This window comes from Salvelinus namaycush, chromosome 18 (genome assembly GCF_016432855.1).
Source record: "Salvelinus namaycush isolate Seneca chromosome 18, SaNama_1.0, whole genome shotgun sequence".
Lineage (NCBI taxonomy): Eukaryota > Metazoa > Chordata > Actinopteri > Salmoniformes > Salmonidae > Salvelinus > Salvelinus namaycush.
The window spans coordinates 30,297,392-30,316,484 of NC_052324.1; the positions used below are offsets into that span (position 1 = coordinate 30,297,392).

Below are 19,093 nucleotides of genomic sequence, written 5' to 3' on the forward strand. Positions count from 1 at the left end.
ACAGTGATGATAAAAAAAAAAAAATTAAAGACTGCATGGGAGCTTTAAGATCAGAGATTCCGTTCCACTGTAATTACACTATGCAGTCTAGTTTAGTTAATTCTAATAGAAATAAGAGTATGTCTTCTATACTTCAGTGAGTAGTGCCTCAGAGTAGATTATCGGAGCGCCATGTCAAGTGCAACACTTCATCTGTTCTCTTCTGAATTGATGGGAGCTGCAATGGCAGCATCATTGACCCCAACTATGTTAGAGATAACCCCAGATTACAGTATCTCCATGCTCACACACGTGTGCGCACACACGCACTAATACACACGCAAGCACTCACACACACGCAACCCCACACACTCGCACACACTCTCACATGCACTTGCACACACACACACCTTGCGCACCCCCCCCGCCCCACTCACTGTGGGTGGTTCTTGTAGACAGAGCCGTCCACTCCTATTGTTGTCCTCAGCCTCTCTGCAGCCTTGTTGTCTCTGATCTGTCTTAACACAGCGGCCAGGGTGGCAGCACACAGGTGGGCGGCCCGGGTCGACACCACCTGACACACCCTCCGAGTGGCCACGCAGTCTTCCACAGAGGGGTCCAGGCCCAGCCCCCTCAGCATCTTCTCTGCACTCACCAGACCCTCCTTGTCTCTGTCAGGAAAATAGTACCACCTCAGTTACATACCAGCTTATAAAGTATAACATTCAGTTTGGTATTTGTATGAATTACATTTACTACCTATTATCATCATCATCATCATGAACCAAGTTATATCAAGATCGGCCCACATATCGTACACACACAAAAACTACTAACTTGTCATTCTCGATGGCAGAGACAAAGCTGGTCTGGAGTTGTCCATTGGTGACGAGGTCAGGGGTGGTGTGACCCTGAAACACCATGTCCTCCTTGGCCATCTTTACTAGGATCAGACGCACCAGCTCGCCCATGTACATCCCACTGATCATCTTCTCAAACCTACACACACACACAGCAGGATGTCACACATTTACAACAACACTTGGCTAGCTGTGAATAAATGCTGATGGTGATACTTAACAAGCTGAAAATGACACTTTCAACACAAAGCCAGATCTATATAGCAGCTGGAGGTTGATATCTTTTCCAGGTGGGATTGGGCAACAGACAGTGAGGACTAGTGTAATAGACAGTATGGTAGAAGTAGAGGGCGGGCCAGTTGTCTGTCTGTCACTCACAGCTGTTTGCCGGGGTTGAGGGAGCCGGCGTCGATCTCCTGGTCGAAGTCTGTACGAAGATCATCCAGAGTGCCATCGTCCCCAAATGCCCCCCACTCCATGTTAACACACATCCTCCCCTCGTCCCCTTCCACCAGCTCCAGGTGACGCATCTCCTCCATGTAGCAGGCGTTGGTGCCAGTGCCTGGGGGGGCAGCAACAGACAACATGGTCATACTGTACTTCTTACTTACCAAGGTCTCATCACGTCATGCGGCATTTAAGGCCTCAAAAGGGCCCCCCTTCTATCTCTTTCTGTCCTGGGCTATTTTAGACACCTCTTTCCAGGCCCAGGTGAGCCCTACATTACACTGGTCTTGAGCTCGGCTCCATACTGTAATTCAAGGATTCTCTCAAATCTGGAAACTAACAGTACTCCATCTGGCCCTCCAGGCTTGGTTACAACAGAGTATCCCTGCTGTGCTTTGTGCCAGCTACATTTTTGGGATGATCAGCAAAATAAATGTTTGTTTTGTTGAACAATAGACACGACATGCTGAGTGTTTTTTCTTCTTCTTCAAATAGTGTTTTAAATTAAATAATTTGTATATTGAAAGGTGTGACTAATCTGATGATGTAAATAGTTTTTTATTTACAGACTGCATATATGTTCACCTTCCCTCAACAACCACACTTCTAGGTTTATAATTGTACTAAACTTACAGACACGTTTCAACGGTAAGCTTTTCTCACCCTAACACCAAAGCACACTTGAACATGTCACAATACAACTAGAGTAGTTCCATTATTTACATACTGATTGAGTCCTACTAATTATGTATGGAATGTGTTCCCAATGGAGGCCTTCAGTGTTCAATATGCAATTACACTCCCCCACATATTTACTTGGACAGTGAAGCTAAAACTTTTAATTTGGCTCTATATGCCAGCATTTTGAATTTGAGATCAAATGTTTTAAACAGAATGTCGCCTTCTTTTTAAGGGTAATTTTATACATGTCTGTTTTACCGTTTAGAAATAAATGCACTTTACATATGTAGTCCGCCCATTTGATGGTGTCATAAGTATTTGGACAAATTCACTTATTCAATTTAGTCAAAAGATTAGTATTTGGTCCCATATTCCTAGCATGCAATGATATCAAGCTTGTGACTCTACAAACTTGTTGCATGCCTTTGCAATATGTTTTGGTTGTGTTTCAGATGATGTTTTCTGCAAATACAGTACCAGTCAAAAGTTTGGTCACACCTACTCATTCAAGGAGTTTCTTTATTTTTACTACTTTCTACATTTTAGAATAACAGTAAACACATCAAAACTATGAAATGACAAATGGAATCATGTAGTAAACAAAAAAGGGTTAAACAAATCAAAATACATTTTGTATTCTTGAAAGTAGCCACCCTTTGCCTTGATGACAGCTTTGCACACGCTTGGTATTCTCTCACCCAGCATCACCTGAAATGCTTTTCCAACAGTCTTGAAGGAGTTCCCACATATTGTTGGCTGCCTTTCCTTCACTCTACAGTCCAACTCATCCCAAACCATCTCAATTGGTTTGAGGTCAGGTGATTGTGGAGGCCAGGTCATCTGATGCAGCACTCCATCACTCTCCTTAGTCAAATAGCCCTTACACAGCCTGGAGGTGTATATTGGGTCATTGTCCTGTTGATAAACAAATGATAGTCCCACAAAGCACAAACTAGATGGGATAGTTTGACGCAGACTCGGTCTCAACCTTTAAGTCTTTACTGAAGACTTATCTCTTCAGTAGGTCATATGATTGAGTGTAGTCTGGCCCAGGAGTGTGAAGGTGAACGGAAAGGCTCTGGAGCAACGAACCGCCCTTGCTGTCTCTGCCTGGCCGGTTCCCCTCCACTGGGATTCTCTACCTCTAACCCTATTACAGGGGCTGAGTCACTGGCTTACTGGTGCTCTTTCATGCCGTCCCTAGGAGGGGTGCGTCACTTGAGTGGGTTGAGTTACTGACGTGATCTTCCTGTCTGGGTTGGTGCCCCCCCCCCCTTGGTTTGTGCTGTGGTGGAGATCTTTGTGGGCTATACTCGGCCTTGTCTCAGGATTGTAAGTTGGTGGCTGAAGATATCCCTCTAGTGGTGCGGGGGCTGTGCTTTGGCAAAGTGGGTGGGGTTATATCCTTCCTGTTTGGCCCTGTCCGGGGGTATCATCGGATGGGGCCACAGTGTCTCCTGACCCCTCCTGTCTCAGCCTCCAGTATTTATGCTGCAGTAGTTTGTGTCGGGGGGCTAGGGCCAGTTGGTTATATCTGGAGTACTTCTCCTGTCTTATCCAGTGTCCTGTGTGAATTTAAGTATGCTCTCTCTAATTCTCTCCTTCTCTCTCTTTTTGTAAACTTCTGACCCACTGGGAATTTGATGAAAGATATAAAAGCTGAAAAAAATAATTCGCCCAAATATTATTCTGACATTTCACATTCTTAAAATGAAGTGGTGATCCTAACCGACCTAAGACAGGGAATTTTTACTTGGATTAAATGTCAGGAATTGTGAAAAACTGAGTTTAAATGCATTTGGCTAAGGTGTATGCAAACTTCCGACTTCAACTGTACCTTCACGTATCTGACATTACATGATCATTAATGTTTACTGATCATGAAAAGCATAGTTATTTGCAGTACAACTCTGATGATAGGGCTAAATGTGCGCATGGAATAATTAAACATTTGTAGTTCCGACTATGCTCAATAGGTGTTGATATTAAAACAAATAGTTATAACATTTATTTCACAATCCCTAGAAAACGTTATGTAGTTGTCAATGGTTTTAGTGGAGCTGGGGGTCTTATTTCTGTCTGTAATGAAGCCCTTTTGTGGGGAAAAACTTATTTGGATTGGCTGGGCTTGGCTCACCAGTAGGTGGGCCTCGCTCCCAGGCCCCTGCCCAGTCATGGGAAATCCATAGACTAGGGCCTAATTAATTTATTTCAATTAACTGATTTCCTTACATGAACTGTAACTCAGTAAAATCGTTGAAATTGTTGCATGCTGCGTTTATATTGTTGTTCAGTATAGTTTTTATGACATGTGCCCCATAAAAATACACACTTGAATCTACACAGGTTTCACACATTTTTTGTTATTGTCGGGCAATCAATGTGGCACTAGGCTACAATCTGTGGCTCCATGTGTAGCAAGCAATGTGGGAGATTTCTAATCAATGCAAAATTGAATACAAATTATGGAATTAAATTAGCTAAATGAGAATGAGTAGGCTACAACAAGCAACCATTAGGTAGGCTGTTGTTTAATCGGAATGTAGTTGTTGTAGAGAGGGATGGGAAGCGCAGCAAAATAGCTTCAATTAGCCTAGGTATCTTAGGCTAATCTATTTTAGCTAACTTCATTACATCAATTTGATGCAGTCAAGAGAAGCACTACAAGATGGGATGATAGATAACCTACGGTATCTACAAGTTTGTCAAACTAGCGCGAGTCTGTATGGCTACTCTCTCCCTCATGTCAAACTTATTGGCCCCTGCCCATCCCCCACACTGCTGCAAGCAAACAGATCTCCCAAGCCGCACAGGCTACACAGCAAGCCAGTTACCAAGTTTAAACAGTATTATTCGATAGTGAAATTATTTAAAATGCCCATCCCTACTCTGGCTACCTTACATTTTTTTAGACCATTGAAGCAACTTTTTGAGATGGAACTCCCGTTAGAATTATTCATTGTTTGATCAGGAGAAAGCCATGCATGCTTAAAACGATGAAAGCGTTGCCTAGCCCAAAGTCATATTCAAAGCCTATCGAATGGAAAGAGAAAGGAATATAGCCTACATTTTTTTTCACTGCTAGATACTTATGGAGATACTTAGGAAGTGTTCATTATTTAAAATTTTTACAAGTTTAGGCTATATGGCCCTTGCATCCGACAGAGAGAAAAACAATATTTTCTGACTGGACATTTTGCACTGCTTTGGTGGAATTTTTTGCTCTCTCTTGCGTTCAGTATAAGTATTTTCTTAATCTGTTGTTGTCTAGTACGGTCTTTTTGCTAGCTAGGGCCATCTACTTTAAGTGCTGTCTCTCTTCCCAGTAGCCTATTTGGTGTGTGAACTGCTGACTGCTCATAACTTGCAGATGATTGTTGACACATCAACCAGGATTAATGAGCAGGGCAATTTGTGACTGTTGTTGTTTTGGTAATCAGTGGCTGTATTGGAGGGGGAGTGGTTTCTCCTCTCCTAGGAAATCAACAATTAGTACCGGGAGGTGTGCACTTCACCTCTGCAAGATAATTAGCAATTAGTGTTAGTACTTAAGTCTCCCCTGTTTTCTCAGCCCCAGCTGTAAGCGACGGTCGTGTCAGCGACCGACAGGTCTCGTCGCCGAAACAAAGACTGTTCTGCGAAGTTGTTCGAGGAAGGCACCACTCTCTCACTTGAGGATCTAACCTTGTTATTTTCAAATTATCTCCTTTTGCTCTTTTGTAGCATTGGCAACCATGTGTGTTTTCTATACCTGTTTGCGTCTCCTAGGCATTAGACGCAAACAGGTATAGCATTGGAACTGCTGATCTGCGGTCAAGAGCGCTGAATTCATCTCAGCCTATGCTGCCATTCAGTCCCTAGACTTTTTGGCCCTGACGGAGACCTGGATCACCCCAGAGAACACTGCTACTCCAGCTGCTCTCCATCGGACTACGTATTCTCTCGTTGTACGAGAGCATCTGGATGTCAAAGTGCTGGCACAGGCCTACTAATTTCTCCTAAATGGAAACGATATTTTCTCCCTCACTCACCTGTCAATCTCCTCATTTGAATTCTATGTTACTGTCACTTGTCCACTTCAGCTTAACATTGTTGTCATCTATCGCCCACCAGGTACATTAAGTTCCTCAATGAGCTTGACACCTTGATAAGCTAATTTCCTGATGGTCACCGCTCTTCGTACTGGGCGACTTCAACCTCCCGATGTCTGCCTTCAATTAATTTATTTTCAACTCTTTCTTCCCTCTCTTTGCCTCTTTTGACCTCACCCTTTCCCAGTCCCCTCCCACTCACAATGCAGGGAATACGCTTTACCTCATCTTTACTAGAGGCTGTTTGCCTACTAATCTCACTGCAACCCCCCTCCAGGTCTCTGATCATTACTTTGTTTCCTTTTCTGTCTCCCTCTCCTCCAACCCTACACAGATAGTCATGCGCCGTCGCAATCTTCGCTCTCACTACTCTTCTTCTATCCTATCATCTCTCCCTTCTGCTAAATCCTTCTCCCCCTGTTTCCTGAATTTGCCTCTTCGACCTTACTCTTCTCCCTTTCTGCATCCTAGGACACCTACTGTCCCCTTTCCTCCCGGCCAGCTCAGCCCTCCCCTTCTGCTCAGCCCTCCCCTCCTACTCTGTGGCTGAGTGACTCATTGCGAGCTTACAGGGCTGCGGGCAGCTGAGCGAAAGTTTTGTTTTCAACCAATCATCCTTTCATTCCCTCCTCTCTATCTTCTGCTGCTAAAGCCACTTTCTATCAATCAAAATGTTAAGCTTCTGCCTCTAACTGTAGGAGACTATTTTCCACCTTCTCCTCCCTCCTTAATTCTCCAACCCCTCCCTACGACTTTGTCAACTACTTTGAAAAGAAAGTTGACGACATCCGCTCCTCATTCACTCAGCCTATTGAGTCCACTGGTCCCACTCACACAACTATCCTACGCCTTGACTTCTTTCTCCCCTCTCTCTCCAGATGAAATCCTGAGACTAGTGAGGTCCGGCCGACCAACAACCTGCTTGTTCGACCCTATCCCCTCTAGACCATGTCTGGGGACCTTCTGCCACTCCTCACTTCTCTCATCCCTGACCACTAGCTGCGTTATCTGCCTTCAAAATGGCCAGAGTCGCTCCCCACCTCAAAACCAACACTCAACCCCTCTGACGTCACACTACAGACCGGTATCCATTCATTATTGTCTTTCCATAACACTTAGCGCGCGGTCTCTGACCAACTCTCTCGCTATCTTCTCAGAACAATCTTCTTGACCCTAACCAGTCAGGCTTCAGGACTGTCCCCCTCCCGGGGAGCAAAGAACCTTAGCGTGACCCTGGACAACACCCTGGCGTTCTCTGCAAATATCAAAGTCAGTGACTCTGCTCTACAACATTCTTAGAGTACGACCCTACCTCACACAGGAAGTGGCACAGGTCCTAATGGCAGCAGGTAGCCTGGTGGTTAGAGCGTTGGGCCAAAAGGTTGCTGGATCGCATCCCGAGCTGACAAGGTAAAAATCTGTCGTTCTGCCCCTGAGCAAGGCAGTTAACCCACTGTTCCCCAGGCGCGAAAGACGTGGATGTCAATTAAGGCAACCCGCGCACCTCTGATTCAGAGGGGTTGGGTTAAATGCAGAAGACACATTTCAGTTTTAGGCATTCAGTTGTACAACTGACTAGGTATTCCCCTTTCCCAGGCACTTGTCATCTACTGCAACACGCTGTTGGCTGGGCTCCCCGCTTGTGCCATCAACCCCTGCACGAATTTGATTTCCCCCCGACTAGTTCTGACTTTGCTGATAGCTACTTTATTGAGGAAAGACGTATTTACTATGACAGATGATTTATTTAAAAAATGTTTTAACCTTTTTAACTTGGCAAGTCAGTTAAGGACAAATTCTTATTTTCAATGACGGCCTAGGAACAATGGGTTAACTGCCTTGTTCAGGGGCAGAACGACAGATTTGTACCTTGTCAGCTAGGGGATTTGAACTTGCAACTTTTCGGTTACTAGCCCAACGCTCTAACCACTAGGCTACCCTGCCGCCCCATAGAGTATTTGGTTGACTAACCTAGCCATCTTAAGATGAATGCACTAACTATAAGTCGCTCTGGATAAGATTGTTTGCTAAATTACTAAAATGTAAATAACATTTATTGAAATAGGTTATGGCAAATAGGGAAAATATTTGGAATGCCACTCGTGCTATGCGCTGCCACTGAGGCGCCAGTCAAGTTCAAATAGGCTAAACCGTTGTCTGTCAAATCAGACACCCAACCCTACTATGCCATGTCACACATTTTCACTAATCCCCATATATGTGCAACAGGATCCTGGTGAGACTCACCGACAATTAGGCCTATTTCACAGTGATGGTCATCGTATCCACAGGTCATCATGGTGCCCACAGTGTCGTTGATCACCGACACAATGTCAATGTCAAAGTCCTAGAAAGAAATAGAAACAGGACATAATTAACTTATCAAGTGACTTACCTAGTAGCCAGTGTGCTGTGATTGACATTACGCAACACCTATGAAGATCAACAAGTAAAGATGCAGGTTGTGATCAGGGTGATAGTGCTGTTCTAGGATCAGGTCCATCATGTCCATGTAATATTAATTGTCATCTAAATGTCAAAACTGATCCTAGATCAACACTCCTGGTCCGTTATAAGCAGCCAATTTAAATCATACTGTCACGATCGTCTTGACAAGAGAGAGAGGACCAAGGCGCAGCGCGTGAAAAATACATCTTCTTTAATGAAGGGAAAAACAAAACTTACAAAATGAACAAAACAAACGATCGTGAAGCTAAACAGAACTAAGTGCAAACATGCAACATAGACTAGACATAGACAATTACCCACAACCAGCTAAAGCCTATGGCTGCCTTAAATATGGCTCCCAATCAGAGACAACAATAACCAGCTGTCTCTGATTGAGAACCAATTCGGGCAACCATAGACTTTCCTAGACACCTACACTGAACACTAAACCATCTACTCTACTTAACCCCCTAAACCATACAACACCCTAGACAATACAAAAACACACAAAGACAACCCACCCCAACTCACGCCCTGACCAACTAAATAAATAAAAGAAAAAGGAACAATAGGTCAGGAACGTGACATAACCCCCCCCTTAAGGTGCGAACTCCGGGCGCACCAGCATAAAGTCTAGGGGAGGGTCTGGGTGGGCGTCTGTCCACGGTGGCGGCTCTGGCACTGGTCGTGGTCCCCACCCCACCATAGTCACTACCCGCTTTCGTAGCCTCCTCCAAATGGCCACCCTCCACATTAACCCCACTGGATTAAGGGGCAGCACCGGACTGAGGGGCAGCACCGGACTGAGGGGCAGCACCGGACTGAGGGGCAGCACCGGACTGAGGGGCAGCACCGGACTGAATGGCGGATCCTGGCTGGCTGGCTCTGGCGGATCCTGGCTGGCTGGCGGATCCTGGCTGGCTGGCTCTGGCGGATCCTGGCTGGCTGGCTCTGGCGGATCCTGGCTGGACGGCTCTGGCGGATCCTGGCTGGACGGCTCTGGCGGATCCTGGCTGGACGGCTCTGGCGGATCCTGGCTGGACGGCTCTGGCGGCTCATGGCTGGCTGGACGGCTCTGGCGGCTCATTGCTGGCTGGACGGCTCTGGCGGCTCATGGCTGGCTGGACGGCTCTGGCGGCTCATGGCTGGCTGACGGATCTGGCGGCTCATGGCTGGCTGACGGATCTGGCGGCTCATGGCTGGCTGACGGATCTGGCTGCTCATGGCTGGCTGACGGATCTGGCTGCTCATGGCTGGCTGACGGATCTGGCTGCTCATGGCTGGCTGACGGATCTGGCTGCTCATGGCTGGCTGACGGATCTGGCTGCTCATGGCTGGCTGACGGATCTGGCTGCTCATGGCTGGCTGACGGATCTGGCTGCTCATGGCTGGCTGACGGATCTGGCTGCTCATGGCTGGCTGACGGATCTGGCTGCTCATGGCTGGCGGAAGGCTCTGGCTGATCCTGTCTGGCGGAAGGCTCTGGCTGATCCTGTCTGGCGGAAGGCCCTGGCTGATCCTGTCTGGCGGAAGGCTCTGGCTGATCCTGTCTGGCGGAAGGCTCTGGCTGATCCTGTCTGGCGGAAGGCTCTGGCTGATCCTGTCTGGCGGAAGGCTCTGGCTGATCCTGTCTGGCGGAAGGCTCTAGCGGCTCCTGTCTGGCGGAAGGCTCTAGCGGCTCCTGTCTGGCGGAAGGCTCTAGCGGCTCCGGTCTGGCGGACGGCTCTGAAGGCTCATGGCAGACGGGCGGCTTTGCAGGCTCAGTACAGACGGGCGGCTTTGAATACTCAGTACAGACGGGCAGTTCATGCGGCGCTTGGCAGACGGACAGTTCAGACGGCGTTGGGCAGACGGGCAGTTCAGGCGCCGTTGGGCAGACGGGCAGTTCAGGCGCCGTTGGGCAGACGGGCAGTTCAGGCGCCGTTGGGCAGACGGCAGACTCTGGCCGGCTGAGACGCACTGTAGGCCTGGTGCGTGGTGCCGGAACTGGAGGTACCGGGCTGAGGACACGCATCTCAGGGCTAGTGCGGGGAGAAGGAACAGGGCATGCTGGACCCTGGGGACGCACATTAGGCCTAGTGCGTGGTGCCGGAACTGGTGGTACCGGGCTGAGGACACGCATCTCAGGGCTAGTGCGGGGAGCAGCAACAGGACGCACAGGACTCTGGGGACACACAGGAGGCTTGGTGCGTGGTGTAGGCACTGGTGGTAAAGGGCTGGAGACACGCACCATAGAGCTAGTGCGTGGAGGAGGCACAGGGCTCTGAAGACGCACAGGAAGCCTGGTGCGTGGTGTAGGCACTGGTGGTACTGGGCTGGAGCGGGGAGGTGGCGCCGGAAATACCGGACCGTGCAGGCGTACTGGCTCCCTTGAGCACTGAGCCTGTCCAACCTTACCTGGTTGTATGCTCCCCGTCGCCCGACCAGTGCGGGGAGGTGGAATAACCCGCACCGGGCTATGTAGGCGAACCGGGGACACCATGCGTAAGGCTGGTGCCATGTAAGCCGGCCCGAGGAGACGCACTGGTGGCCAGATGCGTTGGGCCGGCTTCATGACATCCGGCTCAACGCTCAATCTAGCCCGGCCGATACGTGGAGCTGGAATGTACCGAACCGAGCTATGCACGCGTACAGGAGACACCATGCGCTCTACTGCGTAACACGGTGTCTGCCCGTACTCTCGCTCTCCACGGTAAGTACAGGGAGTAGGCGCAGGTCTCCTACCTGACTTCGCCACACTCCCTTTAAGGCCCCCCCCAAGAAATTTTTGGGTTGTACTCACGGGCTTCCAGCCTTGCTTCCGTGCTGCCTCCTCATATCGCCTCCTCTCGGCTTTAGCTGCCTCCAGCTCTTCACGAGGGAGGCGATATTCTCCCGGTTGTGCCCAAGGTCCCTTACCATCCAGTATCTCCTCCCATGTCCATGAATCCTGTGTAGGTGGGTCCTGTTGCCGCTTGACACGCCGCTTGGTCCTAGATTGGTGGGTAATTCTGTCACGATCGTCTTGACAAGAGAGAGGACCAAGGCGCAGCGCGTGAAAAATACATCTTCTTTAATGAAGGGAAAAACAAAACTTACAAAATGAACAAAACAAACGTGAAGCTAAACAGAACTAAGTGCAAACATGCAACAGACTAGACATAGACAATTACCCACAACCAGTTAAAGCCTATGGCTGCCTTAAATATGGCTCCCAATCAGAGACAACAATAACCAGCTGTCTCTGATTGAGAACCAATTCGGGCAACCATAGACTTTCCTAGACACCTACACTGAACACTAAACCATCTACTCTACTTAACCCCCTAAACCATACAACACCCTAGACAATACAAAAACACACAAAGACAACCCACCCCAACTCACGCCCTGACCAACTAAATAAATAAAAGAAAAAGGAACAATAGGTCAGGAACGTGACACATACACAAATTACATATTGGTTTCCTAACCCTGTAAGTAGTCTATGGACAAGATATGACAGCAATCCATGCTTTGGTTTAGTTACCCTGTGACTGTTTCCAAATCCACACATTTTAGCATTTGTGGCACAAATCCCATGCATGTCGTGCTTCATGTCCAAATCATCTTCGATAAGCTACACAATCAATTTCAGATAATTTTGCATTTGAAAAACATGCTAGGGAAACTAAAGCTATGTTCGAATACCCATATTAACATACTGTATACTACATAATTAGTGTATACACCACGAGTTCATTTTAGCATACTGTAAACGAACAGTATCGTTTCAGTTGAGCGTACTAGCATTTTCCCTGTCTACCGGAAATTGATGCTGTTGCTATGCAACCTCTTGCTAGCTTGTTAGCATAACTAGCTAGACATTTTATGATTTCGGGTGTATTCGTAAATTCAATCTGGAGTGCCAGAGTGCCCTCTGAGCATTTGAAAATCCAGAGCATTGTCAGATTATCTGTTTGTAAACTCAGAGCGTTCAGAGCACACACTGGACGCTCTGGCCGAGTAGAGTTGATCCGAGCGTTTTGACCTCACAACTGCACCCAAGCTAAGGTTGGCTAGCTACTTCCAGACACAAATGAGAGAACACCTCACTCTGACCATTTTACTTGCCCAAACAGAGCTGGTTAGGCTGTTTTCATGTTATCCAGAGTGTTGGTGATGTAAATGTACTGCTGGCAAAATTATGCTTATTTTTTTTGCCGATGTTTACCGACACATTCAACAGGTTTTGAGCGTTCATAAATTCAGTTATTCTGGAACACTCAGACGAGAGTGCTCTGAAATCAGAGTAGATGGCCAGCATTAACAATGTCCATTGAGAAGGCACAACGACTATACCACTTAGCTAAGAATGAAGTGAATAATCAAGTCAATAAAAGCTGCGTAGTTAGCATATAATTAACATACTGCATGGCAAGTTCGATGTATTAGTAGCCAACTAACGTTAGGTAACTAGCATACCGGTACATACTGCTGTACTGCTATGCGGTTCGTAAGGATAGTGTAGCTAACAAATTGTCAGCCAACATAACATGTAATGTAATTTATTTCAATCATTACTTTATTACATTACTCAACATTTTAATGTTTCGCATAATTAGTTAAAGAAATTAATTTGTATCCGATCTTGTTGGACTTCGGCTGAATATTTTCCATCATTTTCTTCAAATCTGAAACCATTGTGAAGCCATACCCATTTTCTGAAGAATTGCATTATGGGCCCTAAAAGCATGGAAATAGTGTCCACCGCTTGTATACTTTGTATTTTGGCAAATTTAGTATGTCATCTGGGAACTTTAGGCACACTTACAACATCCAAAAGGTATACTACATACTCCATTTACATCACAAATAGTACATTAGTATGAGTATTCGAACACAGCTTAAACCAAAGCATGGATTCCTGTCATACTTTGTTCATAAATGCTTACAGGTAAGGAAACCAGTATGTAATTTGGGTAAACTATCCCTTTAAACAAATGTGCCCCGGCCTAAACTCAGACTAGCTTTACATTTTCTTGCAAACTAAATGGTTATTACTTTTTTCAAGTGGTGAAAGACACAAAGTCTTATTGGCGGTAAGAAAGGATGATTGTCATAATTGTTCGATTTATCACTCAGTTATTACATTAAAAAAATATATATTTGAAATACCATTATGTAAAGTAAAAATCCAAACCGGACAGTGCATGTTATACACACATACAGAACCAGTCAAAGGTTTGGACAGTTACTCAATCAAGGGTTTTTCTTTATTTGAACTATTCTCTACATTGTAGAATAATAGTGAAGACAAACTATGAAATAACACATATGCAATCATGTAGTAACCAAAAAAGTGTTAAACAAATCAAAATATATTTTAGTTTCCTCAAAGTAGCAATCCTTTGCCTTGATCGACAGCTTTGCACACTCTTGGCATTCTCTCAAACAGCTTCATGAAGAATGCAGTCTTCAAGGAGTTCCCACATATGCTGAGCACTTGTTGGCTGCTTTTCCTTCCATCTGTTTCACCTGTCTTGGTGATTGTCCCCACCCACCTCCAGGTGTCTCCTATTTTCCCCGTTAGTACCCGGTGTATTTATCCCTGTGTTTCCTGTCTCTCTGTGCCAGTTCATCTTGTTTTGCCAAGTCAACCAGGATTTCTCCTAGCTCCCGTTTTTTCCTATCCCTCCTGGTTTTGACCCTTGCCTGTCCTGATGCCAAATCCGCCTGCCTGACCACTCTGCCTGTTCTGACTTCAAGCCTGCCTATCCCCTGGTACTGTTTGGACTCTGACCTGGTTTATGAACTCACGCCTGTTCCCGACCTGCCTTTTGCCTACAACCTTTTTGTGTAATAAATATCGGAGCTCAACCAGTCTCCTGTGTGTGCATTTGGGTCTCGCCTTGTGCCCTTATAGTAGGAACTTGCCATGATAAACCCAGCAGACTAGGACCAGCTCCGTCACGCTGTCTCCCTGCAGGGAGCCACCATTGGGAGGCATGAGGAGCTACTGCTGGACCTTTTGGAAGGGCTTTGTTCCCTGACGGAACTTCACGACCAAGGGTTCAAGTCTATAATGGAGCAAATCAGTAAGTTAGCTCATAGGCAGCCTGCCACCTCTGAAACCTCTTAACCCCCCAGTAACATTTCTACTACTAGTAGATTTGTTCAACCTACCCTGGCTCCTCGAGAACCCTGCTTACCACCTCCGGGAACGTTATGCAGGCGATCCTGGTACCTGCCGGGCGTTCCTTTCCCAGTGCTCCCTCATTTTCGAATTCCGCCCTCTTTGTTCCCGTCGGATTGATCGAAGATAGTGTATTTAATCACGCTAATGTCCGGAAGGGCGCTCTCCTGGGCAACGGCTGTGTGGGAGCAGCAATCCGCTGTGTGCCATAGCCTGGAGGAATTCATGGCAGAAGTGAGAAAGGTTTGATTCTCCAGTGCCCGGGGGGGAGGAGGCTCAAACTACTGCAGGTTCATCAGAACTCCCGTAGCGTGGCAGACTACGCAGTAGATTTTCGCACATTGGCCTCAGAAAGTTCTTGGAATCCGGAGGCTCTGTTTGACACCTTTCTCCACAAACTGTCGGAGGGGATAAAGGACGAGCTTGCAGCTAGGGAAATACCATGTGATCTCGATTCCCTCATCGCCTGGGAGATTAGGATTGATGGGCGCCTACGAGAACGGCGGAGTGAGGAGGTCGGGTATTGGGAACACCCGTTCGTCTGCTGATCCCCGTGTTTCTCTCTGTGCCAGTTCATCTTTTCTCCTAGCTCCTATTTTTCCCAGTCTGTTTTTTCCTAGCCCTCCTGGTTTTGACCCTTGTCGGTCCTGACGCCGAATCCGCCTGCCTGACCACTCTAACCCTTGGTCCGCCTGCCTGACCTCTAGCCTGCCTATCACCTTGGACTCTGACCTGGTTTATGAACTCTCGCCTTTCCCCAACCTGCCTTTTTGCCTACCCCTTTTGGTGCAATAAATATCGGAGCTCAACCATCTGCCTCCTGTGTCTGCATTTGGGTCTTGCCTTGTGCAATTATACTGCGGTCCAACTCATCCCAAACCCTCTCAATTGGGTTGAGGTCGGGTGATTGTGGAGGCCAGTTCATATGATGCAGCACTCAATCACTCTCCTTCTTGGTCAAAATAGCCCTTACACAGCCTGGAGCTATGTTTTGGGTCATTGTACTGTTGAAAAACAATTGATAGTCCCACTAAGCGCAAACTAGATGGGATAGCGCTTGATGGTTTTTGCGACTGCACTTGAAGAAACGTTAAGTTCTTCATTTTTTATAATTGAAATACATTTTATTGGTCACAAACACATGTTTAGCAGATGTTATTGCGGGTATAGCGAAATGCTTGTTTGTAGCTCGAACAGTGCAGTAATGTCGAACATTTCTCTGTTGCGCCTTGTTCACCACACTGTCTGTGTGGGGTGGACCATTTCAGTTTGTCAGTGATGTGTACGCCGCGGAACTTGAAGCTTTCCACCTTCTCCACTGCGGTCCCGTCTATGAGGAAAGGGGGGTGCTCCCTTTGCTGTTTCCTGAAGTCCATGATCAGCTCCTTTTGTTTTTGACGAAGTGAGAGGTTATTTTTTTCATGGCACTACACTCAGATCCATTACCTCCTCCCTGTCTCATCATTGTTGGTAATCAAGCATACTACTGTTGTGTCGTCTGCAAACTTGATGATTGAGTTGGAGGCGTGCGTGGCCACGCAGTCATGGGTGAACAGGGAGTACAGGAGGGGGCTGAGCAGGCAACCCTGTGGGGCCACAGTGTGGAGGTGTTTCCTACCTTCACCACCTAGGGGCGGCCTGTCAAATTCCAGGATCCAGTTGCACAGGGCGGGGTTCAGACCCAGGGCCCCGAGCTTAATGATGAGATTGGAGGGTACTGAATGCTGATCTATAGTTAATGAACAACATTCTTACTTAGGTATTCTTCTTGTCCAGATGGGATAGTGCGATGGCGATTGTATCGTCTGTGGATCTATTGAGGCGGTATGCAAATTGAAGTGGGTCTAGGGTGTCAGGTAAGGTAACGGTGATATGATCATTGACTAGTCTCTCAAAGCACTTCCTAATGACAGTGGATGCTACGGGGCGATAGACATTTAGTTCAGGTACCTTTGCTTTCTTGGGTACAGGAACAATGGTGGCCATCTTGAAGCATGTGGGGACAGCAAACTGGGACAGGGAGAGATTGAATATGTCCGTAAACACTCCAGGCAGCTGGTCTGTGCATGCTCGGTGGACAGGCTAGGGATGCCGTCTGGCACGGCAGCCTTGCGAGGGTTAACAAGCTTAAATGTTCTTCTCCGTGGCCAACATGAGTAAGAGAACCCACAGTCCTTGGTAGCGGACTGCCTCGGTGGCACTGTATTTTCCTCAAAGCGGGCGAAGAAGGTGTTTAGCTTGTCTGGAAGCAAGACGTTGGTCTCCGATGTGGCTGGTTTTCCTTTTGTAGTTCGTGATTGTCTGTAGACCCTGACACATACGTCTCGTGCATGAGCCGTTGAATTGCTACTCCACTTTGTCATAATACTGACGTTTTGCCTGTGATTGCCTTACAGAGGGAATAACTACCCTGTTTGTATTCAACCATATTCCCAGTCACCTTGCCATGGTTAAATGCAGTGGTTTCTCACTTTGTTTTGCGCAAATGCTGCCATCTATCCACGGTTTCTGGTTAGGGTAGGTTTTAATGGTCAGTCACATCTCCTGTACACTTCCTGATAAACTCAGTCACCGTATCAGCGTATTCAATGTTATTCTCAGAGGCTACCCAGAACATATCCCAGCCCACGTGATAAAAAAAATCTTGAAGTATGGATTCCGATTGGTCAGACCAGCGTTGAATAGTCCTGAGCACGGGTACAGTGCCTTGCAAAAGTTTATCCCCCTTGGTGTTTTTCCTATTTTGATGCATTACAACCTGTAATTTAAATTTATTTTTATTTGGATTTTATGTAATGGACATACAAAATAGTCCAACTTGGTGAAGTGAAAAATGTGTTGAAAAAAAATTATAATTAAAAACAGAAAAGTGGTGCATGCATATGTATTCACCCCCTTTGCTATGAAGCCCCTAAATAAGATCTGGTGCAACCAATTACCTTCAGAAGTCACAATTATTTAAAGTCCACGTGTGCAATCTAAGTGTCACATGATCTCAGTATATCTACACCTGTTCTGAAAGGCCCCAGAGTCTGCAACACCTCTAAGCAAGGGGCACCAGCAAGCAAGCGGCACTATGAAGACCAAGGAGCTCTCCAAACCGGCCAGGGACAAAGTTGTGGAGAAGTACAGATCAGGGTTGGGTTACAAAAAAATATCAGAAACTTTGAACATCCCACGGAGCACCATTAAATACATTATTAAAAAATGTATAGAATATGGCCACAAATCTGCCAAGAGAGGGCCACCCACCAAAACTCACGGACCAGTCAAGGAGGGCATTAAATCAGTCAACGAAGAGACCACAGATAAACCTGAAAGAGCTGCAAAGCTCCACAGCGAAGATTGGAGTATCTGTCCACAGGACCACCTTAAGCCGTACACTGCACAGAGCGGCCAGAAAAAGCCATTGCTTAAAGAAAAAAAATTGGTGTTCGCCAAAAGGCATGTGGGAGACTCCCCAAGCATGTGGAAGAAGGTACTCTGGTCAGATGAGACTAACATTGAGCTTTTTGTCCATCAAGGAAAATGCTATGTCTGGCGCAAACCCAACACCACATCACCCGAGAACACCATCCCCACAGTGAAGCATGGTGGCAGCATCATGCGGTGGGGCTGTTTTTCATCAGCAGGGACTGGGAAACTGGTCAGAATTGAAGGAATGATGGATAGCGCTAAATACAGGGAAATTCTTGAGGGAAACCTGTTTCAGTCTTCCAGAGATTTGAGACTGGGACAGAGGTTCACCTTCCAGCAGGGCAATGACCCTAAGCATACTGCTAAAGCAACACTCGAGTGGTTTAAGGGGAAACATTTAAACGTCTTGGAATGGCCTAGTCAAAAGCCCAGACCTCAATCTAATTGAGAATCTGTGGTATGACTTAAAGATTGATGTACATCAGCAGGAACCCATCCAACTTGAAGGAGCTGGAGCAGTTGTACCTTGAAGAATGGGCAAAAATCCCAGTGGCTAGATGTGCCAAGCTTATAGAGACATACCAAGAGACTTGCTGCAAAAGGTGGCTTTACAAAGTATTGACTTTGAGGGAGTGAATAGTTATGCACACTCAAGTTCTGTTTTTTGCCTTATTTCTTGTTTGTTTCACAAAAAAAACAATTTTGCATCTTCAAAGTGGTAGGTTACCAAAGTGGTAACCCCCCAAAAATCCATTTTAATTCCAGGTGTAAGGCAACAAAATAGGAAAAATGCCAAAGGGGTGAATACTTTCACAAGCCACTGTACTTCAGTCAATGTGTTGATAGAACTACGGTAGCATTTTCCTAAAATTTGCTTTGTTCAAATTCCCAGCTACAATACATTTGGCCTCAGGATATGTGGTTTTCAGTTTGCATAAAGTCCAGTGAAGTTCTTCGAGGGCTGCATGGTATCGGCTTGAGGGGGAATATACACGGCTGTGACTAACCGAAGAGAA

The 19,093-nt window shown here is 46.6% G+C and overlaps 1 protein-coding gene across 1 annotated transcript in view; it reads right to left on the minus strand.

Moving 5' to 3' along the window:
- LOC120062908 (hexokinase-2-like) overlaps positions 1–19,093 on the minus strand; it is a 77,126-nt gene that overhangs the window by 36,717 nt on the left and 21,316 nt on the right. Inside the window, exons 6-9 of the mRNA XM_039012969.1 lie at positions 8,306–8,405; positions 1,218–1,401; positions 817–978; positions 417–650 (exon numbers count right to left, since the gene is read on the minus strand). Of these exons, the coding sequence (XP_038868897.1) occupies positions 417–650; positions 817–978; positions 1,218–1,401; positions 8,306–8,405 (680 nt within the window). The remainder of the gene's footprint in view (positions 1–416; positions 651–816; positions 979–1,217; positions 1,402–8,305; positions 8,406–19,093) is intronic.